This window comes from Nerophis ophidion, linkage group LG08, assembly GCF_033978795.1.
Source record: "Nerophis ophidion isolate RoL-2023_Sa linkage group LG08, RoL_Noph_v1.0, whole genome shotgun sequence".
Classification (NCBI taxonomy): domain Eukaryota; kingdom Metazoa; phylum Chordata; class Actinopteri; order Syngnathiformes; family Syngnathidae; genus Nerophis; species Nerophis ophidion.
The window spans coordinates 26369225-26388904 of NC_084618.1; the positions used below are offsets into that span (position 1 = coordinate 26369225).

The 19680-nt window shown below is 32.6% G+C and overlaps 1 protein-coding gene across 1 annotated transcript in view; it reads left to right on the plus strand.

The window, feature by feature from the left end:
- Nucleotides 1-19680, plus strand: part of tbkbp1 (TBK1 binding protein 1) — a 141017-nt gene that overhangs the window by 104223 nt on the left and 17114 nt on the right. Inside the window, exons 6-7 of the mRNA XM_061908114.1 lie at nt 701-903; nt 973-1034. Coding sequence (XP_061764098.1) covers nt 701-903; nt 973-1034 — 265 coding nt within the window. The remainder of the gene's footprint in view (nt 1-700; nt 904-972; nt 1035-19680) is intronic.

Consider the following 19680-nt stretch of genomic DNA (forward strand, 5'->3'; position numbering starts at 1 on the left):
ATATTTTCATCCAAACATGCTAATTGTTACCATGCTAACTGTCAGGTTCAAACACAGATGACATCTTATAAACAGACAAAGAAGCAAGGAATTAAACAGAAACAGAATTCAGCTCAATTGAGGAGAAACGTCTGGGCTGTACTCTTTGTACAGTCTCCCACCACGCTCTGAAGAAAGATTGTACGCCTCCTCTTTTATTCTGACTTTCCCTGATTGCATGGCAACAGCTGTTTCTAAAGGAAGGGGGGGTCATAAACAGCCGTAGCCTTTGGATGCAAAACGGTTCAAAGAAAAGCTGCCTGGAGGGGGTCAGTTCCTGCTTCCTCTCAGCTTTCTAGATCTCGGGTCAAGACAAAATTTTCCTGTAGATTACGATACATCAAACAAACTGACACCTTCATGTCGCTTCCCATCCTACACGGTGGAGTTTTACAAGCCTCTTGATTGGTAAGATCAAAGACAGCTTTTGTCTGCTCGCCGGGAACTTATGGAAACACAAAGTTTTGTGATAGCTTAGATAGATAGAATTATTCTGACAGTAACGTTAGCATGGCGACAGTTAGCATGTGTCACGTACCAAGTTATGATTTTTACCAAAATTGGTTAAAAATGTTAGCATGCTAACAGTTAGCATGTGTCAGCTGCCAAATGATTGCATTCCACTGTTTGTTTTACAACATTTCCGTGCTTGTCCCGGCAGTGCTGGACTGTCCCGCCATGACGCTGCAGAGCTCGCGCAGCCTGGACACGCTGTCCGACCTGAAGGTGCAGCGGCTGGAGGCGGAGCTAGAGGGGGCCCGCCACGAGGCCCAGGGGGCATGCCAGCGGGAGGAGGAGCTCAAGGCGCAGTGCGAGCGCCTGAAGGAGGAGCTGAGGCAGCTGCAGGGCGGCCAGCGAGACAGGGTGAGGCCCCCAGAGCGGCGGACAGGAAGTGACGTCAGAGATGTTGACACCAAATGTCTGCTTTGGCAGGAAATGTCGTCGCCGTGCAAGCAGTGCGACGTGGAGTGGATCAAGAAGGTGGGAGACGAGCAGTAAGTGAACGAGGTCATTTGGTCATTTTAGGGACCCCCAGGGGTCTCATTTGGGCCCTCATGTGTTTGAGCAGCAGGGGGCAGAATATTACCAGTTTTCAGTATTTTAGTGTGTTTTAGTAAATATTCATTGAAAATGTTCATTTAATAACCGGTTCACTAGCCACACACTCCACTCACTTTGGACAATCAAAACTACCATTTTCCCAGTTCCAAAAAACTCCAGGAATTACTAGATTTCCCGGTTTTCCAAAGCCCTATAGACCTTTTCCTGAAAAGTTGTCATAGTCCGCATTTTCAACCGTTTTTCACCAGTCATTTTCAAAATATTCCTCTTAGTTGGTAAACCAATGCTCCTATTGGCTTTTTGAAAAAATTCCAGGGTTTCCCGAAATTCCAGAAATACCCATTCCCAATTCAAACTGTTACTATGTCAACATTTTTCAACCGATTGCAAATATTTCAACACCAACCCATTCATATCATCTAGGACAGGGGTGCCCATTACGTCGATCGCGAGCTACCAGTCAACCGCGGGGGGTGTGTCAGTCGATCTCCAGCCAGGCTTTTAAAAAAAATAGACCTAAAAATTAGTGATCATCAATCTTCACCAAGACGTCACTTAAATGACATTCACGGTACCGGAGGGTCTTGTGAGATGATCCTGGCTGCTGCAAGATCATTATTATTAAAATATGACCGAGAGGAAGGCGAGAAACACTTTTTATTTCAACAGACTCTCGCGCCGTACATTCCGTCAAAACTCTAAAGGCCGACTGCACATTTCCTATCTTCACAATAAAAGCCCTGCTTCATGCTGCCTGCGCTAACTAAATACAGAGTCTCGGAAAACTGGCGTGCACAAGCGATCCCTCAGAAAGCTGGCGTGCACATCACTTTCCGGGAATTTTCTCCCCGTTGACAATGAATGGGAAATACAATGGACCGCATATCCCACATTTCTCAACGGACTCGAACCGTTCCCCTACCCACACAATCCACTCACTTTGAAAAATCAAAACTACCATTTTTTGAGTTAAAAAAAACTCCAGGAATTCCCGGTTTTCCAAAGCCCTATTTTTACCTTTTCCTGAAAAGTTGTCATAGTCCACATTTTCAACCGTTTTTGACCAGTCCATCTTGAAAACATTCCTTTTAGTTGGTAAACCCATACTTGGCTTTTTGAAAAAATTCCAGGGTTTCCTGAAATTCCCAAAATTCCAGAAATACCCATTCCCAATTCAAACTGTTACTACGTCAACATTTTTCAACCGATTGCAAACATTTCAACACCAACCCATTCATATCATCTGGACAATTGTGCTAGTATCAATACTTACAAAAATTGCCAGTTTTCCCGAAATTCCCAAATGTCCCCGAAATTCTCATTCAAATGAAAGGACATATTCAAAGTTCTACATACTCTACATTCTAAAGACGTTGCTCCATTTTTAAACCCGATTCAGACCTTTCCACACCCACTCACTACTCTTCCGATACATACTTCCAATTCAAAACATGTTTCTTTTTTCCCAAATTCCTGGTTTTCCCAGAATTTCAGGGAATTTTCTCCCCGTTGACAATGAACGGGAAATACAATGGACTGCATATCCCACATTTCTCAACGGATTCAAACCGGTCCACCACCCACACACTCCACTCACTTTGGACAATCAAAACTACCATTTTTCCAGTTCCCAAAAACTCCAGGAATTCCCAGATTTCCGGGTTTTCCAAAGCCTTATTTACACCTTTTCCTGAAAAGTTGTCACAGTCCACATTTTTCATACGTTTTTGACCAGTCCACCTTAAAACATTCCCCTGTGTTCGGAAAGCAAGTGCTCCTTTTGGCTTTTCGTACAAATTCCAGGGTTTCCCGAAATTCCTAAATACCCATTCCCAATTCAAACTGTTACTATGTCAACATTTTTCAACCGATTCCAAACATTTCAACACCAACCCATTCATATCATCTAAGACAACTCTTTCGATACATCGAACACAAAACATGATTTCCATTTCCCCCAAATTCCTGGTTTTCCCGAAATTTCCGGGAATTTTCTCCCCGTTGACAATGAATGGGAAATACAATGGACTGCATATCCCACATTTCTCAACAGATTCAAACCGTTCCCCCAGCCACACTCCACTCACTTTAGACAATCCAACTACCATTTTCCCAGTTCCAAAAAACACTCCAGGAATTCCCACATTTCCCGGTTTTCCAAAGCCCTATTTTTACCTTTTCCTGAAAAGATTTCATAGTCCACATTTTCAACTGGTTTTGACCAGTCCATCCTCAAAACATTCCTTTTAGTTGGTAAACCAATGCTACTATTGGCTTTTTGAAAAAATTACAGGGTTTCCCAAAATTCCAGAAATACCCATTCCCAATTCAAACTGTAACTACGTCAACATTTTTTAACCGATTGCAAACATTTCAACACCAACCCATTCATATCATCTCAGACAATTTTGCTTGTATAATTATTTTTCAAGATTCACAGTTTTCCCAAAATTCCCAAATTTCCACGGAATTCCCATTCAAATGAAAAGACATATTCAAAGTTCTAAATATCCAACATTCTCCAAATTTCGCTCCATTTTTAAACCCGATTCTGACCTTCCCACACCCGCACACTACTCTTCCGATAAATCGAACGCAAAACATGTTTTCTATTTTCCCAAATTCCTGGTTTTCCCTGAATTTCAGGGAATTTTCTCCCCGTTGACAATGAGTGGGAAATACAACGGACTGCATATCCCACATTTCTTAACGGATTCAAACCTTTCCACCACCACACACTCCCCTCAATTTGGGCAATCAAACTACCATTTTCCCACTTCCAAAAAACTCCAGGAATTCCCAGATTTCCCGGTTTTCCAAAGCCCTATTTTTACCTTTTCCTGAAAAGTTGTCACAGTCCACATTTTTCATACGTTTTTGACCAGCCCACTTTCAAAACATTCCCCTTAGTTGGGAAAACAAATGCTCCTATTGGCTTTTTGAAAAAAAAAATCCATAGTTTCCCGAAATTCCCAAAATTCCAGAAATAACCATACCTAATTCAAACTGTTACTATGTCAACATTTTTCAACCGATTCCAAAAATTTCAACACCAACCCATTCATATCATCTCGGACAATTGTGCTTATATAATCATTTTTCAAAATTCCCAGTTTTCCCGAAATTCCCAAATTTCCACGGAACTCCCATTCAAATGAAAAAACGTATTCAAAGTTCTACATAACCTACATTCTCAAAATGTTGCTCCATTTTTAGACGCGATTCTGACCTTTCCACACACACACACCACTCTTCCGATATTTCGAACGCAAAACATGTTTTCTATTTCCCAAAGAGTATCCCACACTTTTGTTTTCTAAAGTAAATCAAATATTTTTTTTGATGGAATAACTATCGTGATTATTCTGAAAATCAATCTTTTTTTCATCCCTAATGATTAATCACAGTACATTTTTTGCTCGCATGATTTAAATGTAGCTTTAAAATTTACCTTGATATTTTGACACAAATTTTACTAAATAAACAAAACGTGTGCCACACATTTTCTGGACTGGACTACAGGCAGGCCAGTCTAGTACCCGCAATCTTTTACAACCAAGCCGCGCTGTTGTAACACGTGGTTTGGCACCGTCTTGCTGAAATAAGCAGGGGCGTTCATGACAGCGTTGCTTGGATGACAACATATGTTGCTCCAAAACCTGTATGGACCATTCAGCATTAATGATGCCTTCATAGATGTGTAAGTTACCAATGCCTTGGGCAGTAATACACCCCCATACCATCACAGATGCCGGCTTTTGAACATTGTGCCTAAAACAATACAGATGGTTCTTTTCCTCTTTGGTCCGGAGGACACGACGTCCAGAGTTTCCAAAAACAATTCGTAATGTGGACTCGTCAGACCACAGAACGCTTTTCCACTTTGCATCAGTCCGTCTTCGATGAGCTCGGGCCAAGTGAATCCAGCAGTGTTTCTGGGTGTTGTTGATAAATGGCTTTGGCTTTGCATAATAGAGTTTTAACTTTCAAGCGCTTACAGATGTAGCGACAAACTGTAGTTACTGACAGTGGTTTTCTGAAGTGTTCTTCAGCCCATGTGGTCAATCAATCAATTAATATTTATTTATATAGCTCTAAATCACAAATGTCTCAAAGGACTGTACAAACCACTACGACTACAACATCCTCGGAAGAACCCACGTAAGAGCAAGGAAAACTCACACCCAGTGGGCAAGGAGAACTCACACCCAGTGGGACGCCAGTGACAATGATGACTATGAGAACCTTGGAGAGGACCTCAAATGTGGGCAACCCCCCACCCCTAGGGGACCAAAAGCAATGGATGTCGAGCGGGTCTAACATGATACTGTGAAAGTTCAATCCATAGTGGTTCCAACACAGCCGCGAGAGTTCAGTTCAAAGCGGATCCAAGACAGCAGCGAGAGTCCCGTCAACAGGAAACGATCCCAAGCGAAGTCGGATCAGCAGCATAGAGATGTCCCCAACCGATACACAGGCGAACGGTCCATCCTGGGTCCCGACGAGCGGTCCATCCTGGGTCCCGACTCTGGACAGCCAGTACTTCATCCATGGTCATCGGACCGGACCCCCTTCACAAGGGAGGGGGGGACAGAGGAGAAAAAGAAAAGAAGCGGAAGATCAACTGCTCTAAAAAGGAGGTCTATTTAAAGACTAGAGTATACAACTGAGTTTTAAGGTGAGACTTAAATGCTTCTACTTAAATGACTTAAATGTGGTGATATTCTTTACACATTGATGTCGCTTTTTGACGCAGTAGTGCCTGGGGGATCGAATGTCCATGATATCATCGCTTACGTGCAGTGATTTCTCCAGATTCTCTGAACCTTTTGATGATATGACGGACCTTTGATGGTGATATCCCTAAATTCCTCGCAATATCTTGTTGAGAAATGTTGTTCTTAAACTGTTGGACAATTTGCTCACGCATTTGTTCACAAAAAGGTGACCTTCGCCCCGTCCATGTTTGTGAATGACTGAGCATTTCATGGCAGTTTATTTTATACCCAAGCATGGCACCCACCTGTTCCCAATTAGCCTGTTCATATGTGGGATGTTCCCGAATATTATCATTTACACAACGTGCCAACTTCACTGGTTTCGGGGTTTTGTGTATATGCTTAAAAAATAAAAAAATAAATTCGATTTTGGTGATTAATCACTAAACTCGTTAAACATAACAGCCCTAATTCTGACTATGTTTGTGTGGTTGTTTGACCCACAAGGGGGCGTAACCTTTGTCCCATTATTGAAAGTATTTTGGTGAAAGAAATCCAAAACGAAACCGACCGCAGCCTCGGGTCATGTGACTCCCACTCGGCCAAAGAGGAGTTTCAACAAATAGAAGACTGAAAGTGAAGACTGAAAGTGAAGACAGAAAGTGCGGTGGCGCTTGTTTTTAATCTTTGTTTTTCGTTCCGGACCTCCATCATGGTTTGGTTTTACTCACACTCTCGGTTCCGCCCACTGAAGATTGCCAATGTCTTCTTGTAATTTGCAGCTTTTCGTGTAAACACCTTTCAAATAGTTTGCATCGGTGCTCAGCCTCATTTTGCCATGTGCTGCTTGATAAAAAGACGGTGATTGTTTAAAAAAAAAAAAAAATGATGCTAATATGTGGTCAAATTTATTTGGAGTGAAACCCTTTATATAACTTTTTGAATCAAATCTGAATGTAATTTGATGCATGTTTTGGACTAAAAGTGTTTAACAAGTTTCCCATCACGCATTTTAATGGATTTAGATTGGTGTACATTTTTTTTTTTTGATGATGTTTGAACGTTTTTCATGATATCCACAATGTTCAGTGAGCAGGTTGTGTTATGTGTGACCGTGTGTGTTGACCTTTATGTTAGTTGCATTTACTTTTTCCTTAATATATCTTAAATATGTCTTAATATATCTTCAGTATGTCTTTAAATATCTTAAAAATGCATAATTATGTCTTAAAAACATCAAAAAAATATCCTCAACAGGTTTTAATATATCTTCAATGTGTCTTAAAATATATTAAAACGGCCTAATTATGTCTTAAAAGCATCTTAAATGTGTCCTAAATATGTCATAAAGCATCTTATATATGTCTTGAAATATTTTTAATAAAAGGCCTAATTATGTCTTAAAAACATTTGAAATATGTCCTGAAAATATATTAAATATGTCTTAATATATCTTATATGTCTTGGAATATCTTAAAAAGGCCTAATTACGTCGGAAAAGCATCTTAAATGTGTCTTAAATATGTCATAAAAATATTCTAAATATGTCCTAATACATCTTTAATGTGTCCTAAAATCTCTTATAAAAAGCCGTATTATGTCATAAAAACATATTAAATGTCATAAAAATGTCTTAAATATGTCTTATTATATCTTATATATGTCTTAAAAAATATTAAAAAGGCCTAATTAGTCTTAAAAGCATCTTAAATATATCTTAAATATGTCTTAATATATCTTCAGTATGTCTTTAAATATCTTAAAAATGCCTAATTATGTCTTAAAAACATCAAAAAGATCCTCAATATGTTTTAATATATCTTCAATGTGTCTTAAAATATATTAAAAAGGCCTAATTATGTCTTAAAAGCATCTTAAATGTGTCCTAAATATGTCATAAAAGCATCTTATATATGTCTTGAAATATTTTTAATAAAAGGCCTAATCATGCCTTAAAATCGTTTTAAATATGTCTTGAAAATATATTAAATATGTCTTAATATATCTTATATGTCTTAGAATATCTTAAAAATGCCTGATTATGTCTTAAAAGCATCTTAAATGTGTCTTAAATATATCATAAAATATGTTAAATATGCCTTAAAATATCTTAACAAGGCCTAATTATGTCTTAAAAGCATCCTAAATGCGTCTTAAATATTCAGTTAAAGTACCAATGATTGTGTCACACACACTAGGTGTGGTGAAATTTGTCCTCTGCATTTGACCCATCCCCTTGTTCAGCCCCTGGGAAGTGAGGGGAGCAGTGGGCAGCAGCGCTGCCGCGCCCGGGAATCATTTATCATTAAAAAAACTAAATATGTATATATATCTCATAAACCGTATGTCTTTAAATACCTTAAAAAGGACTAATTATGTCTTAAAAGCATCTTAAATGTGTCTTAAATATTAAATATGTCTTAATATATCTTATATGTCTTAGAATATGTCATAAAAATATCCTAAATATGTCCTAATACATCTTTAATGTGTCCTAAAATATCTTATAAAAGCCTTATTATGTCTTAAAAGCATATTAAATGTCATAAAAATGTCTTAAATATGTATTATTATATCTTATATATGTCTTAAAATATCTTAAAAAGGCCTAATTAGTCTTAAAAGCATCTTAAATATGTCTTAAATATGTCATAAAATATGTTAAATATTTCTTAAAATATCTTAACAAGGCCTAATTATGTCTTAAAAGCATCCTAAATGTGTCTTAAATATTAAGTTAAAGTACCAATGATTGTCACACACACAATAAGTGTGGTGAAATTTGTCCTCTGCATTTGTCCCATCGCCTTGTTCACCCCCTGGGAAGTGAGGGGAGCAGTGGGCAGCAGCAGTGCCATGCCCAGGAATCATATGCCATTAAAAAAATTAAATATGTATATACATCTCATAAACCGTATGTCTTAAAATATCTTAAAAAGGCCTAATTATGTGTTAAAAGCTTCTTAAATGTGTCTTAAATATTAAATATGTCTTAACATATCTGTAAAATGTCTTTAAATATCTTAAAAGGCCTAATTATGTCTTAAAAGCATCTAAAATGTGTCATAAAAATATATTGAATATGTCTTGATATATCTTAAATACATCTTAAAAATGACTAATTGTGTCTTTAAAATCATCTTAAATGTGTCCTAGATATGTCTTACACATTTCTTAAACATAACTTAGATAGACAGACAGACGGACGGACGGACGGACGGACGGACGGACGGACGGACGGACGGACGGGCGGACGGACGGACGGACGGACGGACGGACGGACGGACGGACGGACGGACGGACGGACGGACGGACGGACGGACAGACAGACAGACAGACAGACAGACAGACAGACAGACAGACAGACAGACAGACAGACAGACAGACAGACAGACAGACAGACAGACAGACAGATAGATAGATAGATAGATAGATAGATAGATAGATAGATGGATGGATAGTACTTTTTTATTCCTTTGGGAGAGTTCATTCAGGAAAATTAAAAAGTTCATTCAGGAAAATTAAAACTTAATGATGTTTCAGAAATATCTTAAATATGTCTTAAAATATCCTAAATATGTCTTAGTATATCTTACAAAGGCCTAATTAGGTCTTAAAAGCATCTAAAATGTGTCATAAAAATATATTGAATATGTCTTGATATATCTTAAATACATCTTAAAAATGACTAATTGTGTCTTTAAAATCATCTTAAATGTGTCCTAGATATGTCTTACACATTTCTTAAACATAACTTAGACAGACAGACAGACAGACAGACAGACAGACAGACAGACAGACAGACAGACAGACAGACAGACAGACAGACAGACAGATAGATAGATAGATAGATAGATAGATAGATAGATAGATAGATAGATAGATAGATAGATAGATAGATAGATAGATAGATAGATAGATAGATAGATAGATAGATAGATAGATAGATAGATAGATAGATAGATAGATAGATGGATGGATAGTACTTTTTTATTCCTTTGGGAGAGTTCATTCAGGAAAATTAAAAAGTTCATTCAGGAAAATTAAAACTTAATGATGTTTCAGAAATATCTTAAATATGTCTTAAAATATCCTAAATATGTATTAGTATATCTTACAAAGGCCTAATTAGGTCTTAAAAGGATCTTTAATGTGTCTTAAATGTGTCATAAAAATATCTTAAATATGTCTTGATATATCTTAAATACATCTTACACATTTTTTAAACATAATTTAATGAGGTTCTAGAAATATCTTGAATATGTCTTAAAATACCTTAACTATAACTTAAATGTGCTTTAAAATATCCTAAATATGTCTTAGAATATCTTAAAAAGGCCTAATTATGTCTTAAAAGTATCTTAAATGTGTCATAAAAATATCTTAAATATGTCTTGATATATTTTAATACATCTTAAAAATGCCTAATTATGTCTTAAAATCATCTTAAATGTGTCCACATTTCATAAATGTAACTTATTAATGTTCCAGAAATATCCTAAATATGTCTCAAAATATCTTAAATAGAACTTAAATAGGTTTTTCAAATATCTTAAAAGGCACAAGCGATAGGAAATGGATGGATGGATGTCTTAATATATCCTAAATAAGTCTTAAAATATTTTAAAAAGGCCTAATTATATCTTAAAAGCATCTTCATTGCATTCAAAATATGTAATAAAAATATCTTAAGATATGTCTTAATACATTTTAAATATGTCTGAAAATATCTTTAAAAGGCCGGATTATGTCTTAAAAGCATGTTAAATGTGTCCTCATCATGGCTTTAAAAATATCTAAAATATTTCTTAATATATCTTAAATATGTCTTAAAATATCTTAAATAGAACTTAAATAGGTTTTTAAAATATCCTAAAAGGGACAAAAGGTGGAAAATGTATGGATGTCTTAATATATCCTAAATATGTCTTAAAATATATTAAAAACGCCTAATTATGTCTCAAAAGCATCTTAATTACGTTCTAAATATATGTCATAAAAATATCTTAAATGTGTCTTAATATATTTTAAATATGTCTGAAAATATATTTTAAAAGGCCTAATTATGTCTTAAAAGCATCTTAAATGTGTCCTAATCATGTCATTAAAAATATCTTAAATATTTCTTGATATATCTTAAATATGTCTTAAAATATCTAAAAATGCCTATATATGTCTTAAAAGGATCTTAAATGTGTCTTAAATATGTCATGAAAAAAAAAAAAAAATACAAAACCCAAAAGCAGTGAAGTTGGCACGTTGTGTAAATGGTAAATAAAAACAGAATACAATGATTTGCAAATCATTTTCAACCTATATTCTATTGAATAGACTGCAAAGACAAGATACTTAATGTTCCAACTGGAAAACTTAATTTTTTCTGCACATATTAACTCATTTGAAATTTGATGCCTGCAACATGTTTCAACAAAGCTGGCACAAGTGGCAAAAAAGACTGAGAAAGTTGAGGAATCCTCATCAAACAGCCCACAGGTGAACAGGCTATTTGGGAACAGGTGGGTGCCATGATTGGGTATAAAAGCAGCTTTCATGAAATGCTCAGCCATTCACAAACAAGGATGGGGTGAGGGTCACCACTTTGTGAACAAATGCGTGAGCAAATTGTCCAACAGTTTAAGAACAACATTTCTCAACCAGCTATTGCAAGGAATTTAGGGATTTTACCATCTACGGTCCGTAATATCATCAAAAGGTTCAAAGAGTCTGGAGAAATCACTGCATGTAAGCCATGCTATTACGGACCTTCAATCCCTCAGGCGGTGCTGCATGAAAAAGCCACATCGGCGTGTAAAGGATATCACCACATGGGCTCAGGAGCACTCCAGAAAACCACTGTCAGTAACCACAGTCGGTCGCTACATTTGTAAGTGCGAGTTAAAACTCTACTATGCAAAGTCAAAGCCATTTATCAACAACACTCAGAAACGCCGCCGGCTTCGCTGGGCCCGAGCTCATCTAAAATGGACTAGCGCAAAGTGGGAAAGTGTTCTGTGGTCTGACGAGTCCACATTTCAGACATTAAATACCTTGCAAATCATTGTGTTCTGTTTTTATTTACCATTTTTTTTGTATTCTTAAATGGCGTTAATTTGAGTTAGTGTTGTTTCATGATACATCCGCGCCTGTGTATCCTTTGCCTCGTCACCATGGCGATGAACGTTAATAAGAAGAACACTGTTGATCTTGGAAGATGCTCGGCCTTGACGGGCTCAAAGTTAACAGCACAAATGTATCATTGGCTTCGCCCACACTCCTCTCTTTGTATCGTGTGTGTGTTTGTGCGTGTGTGTGTGTGTGTGTGTGTGTGTGTGTGTGTGTGTGTGCGTGTTTGCGTGCGTGCGTGCGTGCGTGTGTGTGTGTGTGTGTGTGTGATGGGTGGGTGGGGCAAAACAAGTCACGTGGCACCTTGAGGAAGGAAGTCGGGGGCTGATGTGGTTTCAGTAAAGTCAGGCAAGGTACAAACATGGTGGCCTGTTCAACAGTGTGGGAAGTGTCTATTCCGGGGTCAAACTTCATTAACTTCAACCCTCCGCAGGTGTATAGAAAAAAAAAAAGTACGTTTAGGAGTGTAAAAAGTAGAAAAAGAGTCGTCTTCCACCGCAAAAGGCCTAATCATGTCTTAAAAGCATCTTAAATGTGTCCTAGGTATGTTATTAAACAATATCTTAGACATAAATATGTCTTTAAATATATATATATATATATATATATATATATAAAAGCCTAATTATGTCTTAAAATCATCTTAAATGTGTCTTACACATATGTTGGAAAAATACCTTAAATATGTGTCAATGTATCTTAAATATGTCTTAATATATCTTTTATATGTCTTAAAATAGCCTAATTATGTCTTAAAGGCATCTTAAATGTCTTAAATATGCCAAAAATGATATCTTAAATATGTCTAAAAAATACCTTAAAAAGGCCTAATTATGTCTTAAAAGCATCTTAAATGTGTCCTAAATATGTCATAAAAATATCTTACATATGATTTAATATGTCTTTAAAAATACTTTTAAAAAATATTTTTAATTTATATTTATATTTATATTTATAATTTATATTTATAATTATGTCTTAAAAGTATCTTAAATTTGTCTCATACATATGTCGGAAAAAATACCTTAAATATGTATTAGTATATCTTCCAAAGGCCTATTTATGTCCTAAAACCATCTTAAATGTGTCTTAAATATGTCATAAAAATATCTTAAATATGTCTTTATATATCTTACATATGTCTTTAAATATATTTTAAAAAAAAAGCCTGATTATGTTTTAAAGGCATCTTAAATGTCTCTTATACATATGTCCGAAAAAATACCTTAAATATGACTTAACATGTCTTAAAATATTTTTAAAGGGCCTAATTGTGTCTTAAAGGCATCTTAAATGTCTTAAATAAGCCATAAATAATATCTTAAATGTCTTAATATATCTTAAATATGTCTAAAAAATACCTTAAAAAGGCCTAATCATGTCTTAAAAGTATCTTAGATGTGTCCTAAATATGTCATAAAAATACATTAACTATGTCCTAATATATCTTAAATATGTTTTAAAATATATATTTTAAAAATAAAGCCTGATTGTGTCTTAAAAGTATCTTAAATGTGTCTTATACATATGTCGGAAAAAATACCTTAAATATGTCTTAGTATATCTTACAAAGGCCTAATTAGATCTTAAAAGCATCTTAAATATGTCCTGAATATGTCATAAAAATATCTTAAATTTGTCTTAATATATCTTAAATATGTCTTTAAATATATTTTTGAAAAAGCCTAATTATGTCTAAAAAGTTTATTAAATGTGTCTTATACATATGTTGAAAAAAATACCTTAAATATGTCTTAGTATATCTTACAAACCCCTAATTATGTCTTAAAAGCATCTTAAATGTTTCTTAAATATGTCATAGAAATATCTTAAATATGTCTTTATATATCTTACATATGTCTTTAAATATATTTTTAAAAAAAAGCCTAATTATGTTTTAAAAGCATCTTAAATGTGTCTTTTACATATGTCGGAAAAAATACTTTAAATATGTCTTAATATATCCTTAATATGACTTCAAATATTTTTAAAAGGCCTAATTATGTCTTAAAGGCATCTTAAATGTCTTAAATATGCCATAAATAATATCTTAAATGTCTTATTATATCTTAATTATGTCTAAAAAAAATACCTTAAAAAGGCCTAATCATATCTTAAAAGCATCTTAAATGTGTCTTATACATATGTCGGAAAAAATACCTTCAATATGTCTTAGTATATCTTACAAAGGCCTAATTAGGTCTTAAAAGCATCTTAAATGTGTCCTAAATATGTTATTAAACAATATCTTAGACATGTCTTATTGTGTCTTAAATATGTCTTTAAATATATATATTTTTTTAAAAGCCTAATCAAGTCTTAAAATCATCTTAAATGTGTCTTATACATATGTCGGAAAAAATACCTTAAATATGTGTTAATATATCTTAAATATGTCTTAGTATATCTTACAAAGGCCTAATTATGTCTTAAAAGTATCTTAAATATGTCATAAAAGTATCATAAATATGTCTTAATATATCTTTAATATGTCTTAAAATATCTTTAAAAGGCCTCAGTATGTCTTTAAAGCACCTTAAATGTGTCTTAATACATCTTAAATATGTCTAAAAAAACAAACTTAAAAAGACCTAATTATGTCTTAAAAGCATCTTTAATGTGTCCTAAATATGTCATAAAAATATCTTAAATATGCCTTAATATGTCTTAAATATGTCTTTAGGTACATCTTTAAAAAGAGCCTAATTATGTCTTGAAAGTATCTTAAATGTGTCTTATACATATGTCAGAAAAATAACTTAAATATGTCTTAGTATATCTTACAAACCCCTAATTATGTCTTAAAAGCATCTTAAATGTGTCTTAAATATGTCATAAGAATATCTTAAATATGTCTTTATATCTCTTACATAAGTCTTTAAATAGCTTTAAAAAAAAAAAAAGCCTAATTATGTTTTTAAAGCAACTTAAATGTGTCTTTTACATATTTTGGAAAAAAACACCTTAAATATGTCTTAATATATCTTTAATATGTCTTAAAATATTTTTAAAAGGCCTAATTAGGTCTTAAAGGCATCTTAAATCTTAAATATGCCATAAACAATATCTTAAATGTCTTAATATATCTTAAATATGTCTAAAAAACAACAACCTTAAAAAGGCCTGGTTATGTCTTAAAAGCATCTTAAATGTGTCCTAAATATGTCATAAAAATATCTTAAATATGTCTTATATATGTCTTGAAATATATTTAAAAAAAAAAAGCTTAATTATGTCTAAAAAGTATCTTAAATGTGTCTCATACATATGTCGGAAAAAATACCTTAAATATGTCTTAGTATATCTTACAAAGGCCTAATTAGGTCGTAAAAGCATCTTAAATATGTCCTGAATATGTCATAAAAATACCTTAAATATGTCTTAATATATCTTAAATATGTCTTTAAATATATTTTTGAAAAAGCCTAATTATGTCTAAAAAGTATCTTAAATGTGTCTTATACATATGTTGAAAAAATACCTTAAATATGTCTTAGTATATCTTGCATACCCCTAATTATGTCTTAAAAGCATCTTAAATGTGTCTTAAATATGTCATAAGAATATCTTAAATATGTCTTTATATATCTTACATATGTCTTTAAACATATTTTTAAAAAAAAGAAGCCTAATTATGTTTTAAAAGCATCTTAAATGTGTCTTTTACATATGTCGGAAAAAATACTTTAAATATGTCTTAATATATCCTTAATATGTCTTAAAATATTTTTAAAAGGCCTAATTATGTCTTAAAGGCATCTTAAATCTTAAATATGCCATAAATAATATCTTAAATGTCTTAATATATCTTAAATATGTCTAAAAAAATACCTTAAAAAAGCCTAGTTATGTCTTAAAAGCATCTTAAATGTGTCCTATATATGTCATAAAAATATCTTAAATATGTCTTTAAATATAATTTTTTTAAAAAGCCCAATTATGTCTTAAAATTATCTTAAATGTGTCACATGCATATGTCTGAAAAAATACCTTGAATATGTCTTAGTATATCTTTAAAAGGCCTAATTAGGTCTTAAAATAATCTTAAATGTGTCCTAAATATGTCATAAAAATATCTCAAATATATCTTAATATATCTCAAAGATTTCTTTAAATATATTTTTTTAAAGCCTAATTATGTCTTAAAAGTATCTTAAATGTGTCTTTTACATATGTCGGAAAAAATTCCTTAAATATGTCTTTATATATCTTACATATGTCTTTAAATATCTTGAAAAAAAAAAGCCTAAATATGTTTTAAAAGCATCTTAAATCTACCTCGGGTAAATGCTTTATCAGTATCATATACTGTAATATTGTACATGGTAATTGCTATATATTGTATATATATATATATATATATATATATATATATATTGTATATATAATATCATATATCAGTATATATCCTATACTGTACATATAGTATGTAAACATTATGTGTATATGTTATATTTTATATTGCTTTTAGTGTATTTTATACCTGCATTGTCCTTTCCATCTTTTCAATCATTTGTAACTGAGCTACTGTGTGGAACAATTTCCCTTGTGGATCATTAAAGTTTGTCTAAGTCTAAGTATCATTCACACTTAAACGAGCTCGTTACTCATTTTGATTTGAAAAAAAATATTTTTATTTATTTTAGTTTTGTAGGTTAAATTGTTTTATATGTTGTGCTTTGGGGCTTCACGGTGGCAGAGGGGTTAGTGCGTCTGCCTCACAATACAAAGTTCCTGCAGTCCTGGGTTCAAATCCAGGCTTGGGATCTTTCTGTGTGGAGTTTGCATGTTCTCCCCGTGAATGCGTGGGTTCGCTCCGGGTACTCCGGCTTCCTCCCACTTCCAAAGACATGCACCTGGGGATAGGTTGATTGGCAACACTAAATTGGCCCTAGTGTTTGAATGTGAGTGTGAATGTTGTCCGTCTACCTGTGTTGGCCCTGCGATGAGGTGGCGACTTGTCCAGGGTGTACCCTGCCTTCCGCCCGATTGTAGCTGAGATAGGCGCCAGCGCCCCCCGCGACTCCAAAAGGGAATAAGCGGTAGAAAATGGATGGATGGATGGATGTTGTGCTTTGGCTGTGATAAGTTGGCGATTTGTCCAGGGTGTACGGCGCCTTCCGCCCAAATGCAGCTGATATAGGCTCCAGCACCCTTTGTGACCCCCCAAAAAAAGGGACAAGCGGTAGAAAAAATGGATGGATGGATGTTATGCTTCTGATCAATCAGAATGTATTATTATTTCTTGATTTTATTTAACTGTGTTAAATATCAATTCAGTTTTTATATGTTTTTATTATTTATAATATATTAATATTTTAATATTATTTTTTAAATCATATATATCAATATTTTTATTAATTTTTTAAATACATTTATTTATTTATTGTTTTGTTTGTTTTCAGTATCAGATGCTTCAAGTCGGTCAAAAATGTTTACAGCTTAAATGAGGATTTGAATTTTTTTTTTATTTTAGGTAAATTGATGCACTTAAAATTTTCCCTGTTTGAAAGTAAAAAACATTGTTAGTAAAGTTCATGTTTGTTGTAAGTTGATATATATTTGTATTGAATGTTAATAAGGTTACAATGTTATGCAGAGGTGTACTAAAACAGTTATGTAGAGAATTTATATTACTTTTACCGTCACGGCGGAAAGTGGGGGGGTTGAAATGTTTTTTTTTTCTTCTAGAGGGGGTGTAACAAAAAGTAACTGTTATCATAATTTTGCCCATTTTGAGCTTTCATTTTCCGTTTCTTGCAACCAACATTGTGTTTCTGCATTAAGCATGACTCAGTGTGTGTGTGTGTGTGTGTGTGTGTGTGTGTGTGTGTGTGTGTGTGTGTGTGTGTGTGTGTGTGTGTGAAATCATCATCATTTAATGTGTCTTAAACATTTTTTTTAATATTTTGAATGTGTCCTAAAAATATCTTATATATGTCTTAAAATATGTCCAAAAATGTCGAAGATATTAAAAATATATATCTTAAACTTCAATGTGTTAAATATTTTTTTGAAATATTTTTAATTTGTCTTAAAAATATCGTGAATGTGTCTACAAATGCCTAAAATATCTTACATTTGTCCGAAAAATGTCTTCAATATGTCTTAAAAATATTGTCAATATTTGGTAAATATTTCTTAAAAATATTTTAAATATGTCTTCAGAATATCTTAAATGTGTCTTAAATATGTATTAAAATATCTTAAATGTGTCCTAAAAATGTCTTCAATATGTTTTAAAAATATATTCAGCCTGTGGTAAATATTTTCTAAAAACATATTTTATGTGTCCTAAATATATCTTTAAAAATATTTTAAATGTGTCCTAAAATGTCTTAAATGTGTCCTGAGATGTCTTAAATGTGTACTAAAAATGTCCTATATATGTCTTTAAAATATATCCTGAATTGGTAAATATGTTTTAACAACATAATTAATGTGTTGTACATAGGTCTTAAAAATATCTTAAATGTGTCCTAAATTGTCTTAAATATGTCCTAAAATACCTTCAATATGTGGTAAATATGTTTACAAACATCTTAAATGTGTCTTAAACATGTATTAAAAAATAACTTTAATATGTCCCAAACATATCTTAAATGTCTTAAAAATGTCTTTAATGTGTACTAAAAATGTCTTAAATATGTTTAAAAATAATTTCAACGTATCCTAAGAATGTCTTAAAACATCAACAATGTTAAATATTTCTTAGAAATATTCTAAATTTGTATTAAAAATATTGTAAATGTATCTTAAACATGCCTTAAAATATGTAATTTTTTTTCCTAAAAATGTCTTAAAAATATTGTCTCTATGTGTTGAATATGTATTTAAAAGATTTTAAATCTGTTTTTAAAATATCTTAAAAGTGTCCTAAAAATATTTTCAATATGTGGTGAATATGTTTTAAAAACATATTTAATGTGTTTAATAGGTCTTAAAATATATTAACTGCTTCTTAAAAAGATCTGCAATATAGCTTAACTAGGTCTTAAAATAAACTAAATAAGTCTTAAAATATCTTAAATTAGATATTTGTGATTAAGGGCTATATAAGTAATCTTGGATTAATTTATTGATATATTTTTTTTAAAAATCTTCCCAAATGTAACTTAAATGTGTCTTAAAATCATTCAAATGTGTCCTAAAAATATCTAAATATATTTTTAAAATGTATTAAATATGTTTTAATGTCCCCCAATGTCGTAAATGGGACACTTCATTAGGTACACAACCCATCTTAAATGTGTCTTAAATATGTCATATCTTAAATATGCCTGAATATATCTTAAATATCTTTAAATATGCTCAATTATGTCTTAAAAGCATATTAAATGTGTCTTAAATATGTCATAAAAATATCTTAAATGTGCCTTAATACATCTTAAATGTGCCTTAATATATCTTAAATACGTCTTAAATATTTTTAATAAAGGCCTAATTATGTCCTAAAAACGTTTTAAATGTGTCGTATGTCATAAAAAAAAATCTTAAATGTGTCCTAATACGTCTTAAATATGTCTTAAAATATCTTAAAAAGGCCTAATTATGTTTTAAAAGCATCTTAAATGTGTCCTGAATATAAAAATATCTTAAATATTTCTTAATGTATATTAATATGTCTTAAACATCTTTAAATTGTAAATGTGTCCTAAATATATCATAAAAAGATCTTAAATATGTTTCAAAATATTTTAAAAGGGCCTAATTATGTTTTAAAAACATTTGAAATGTG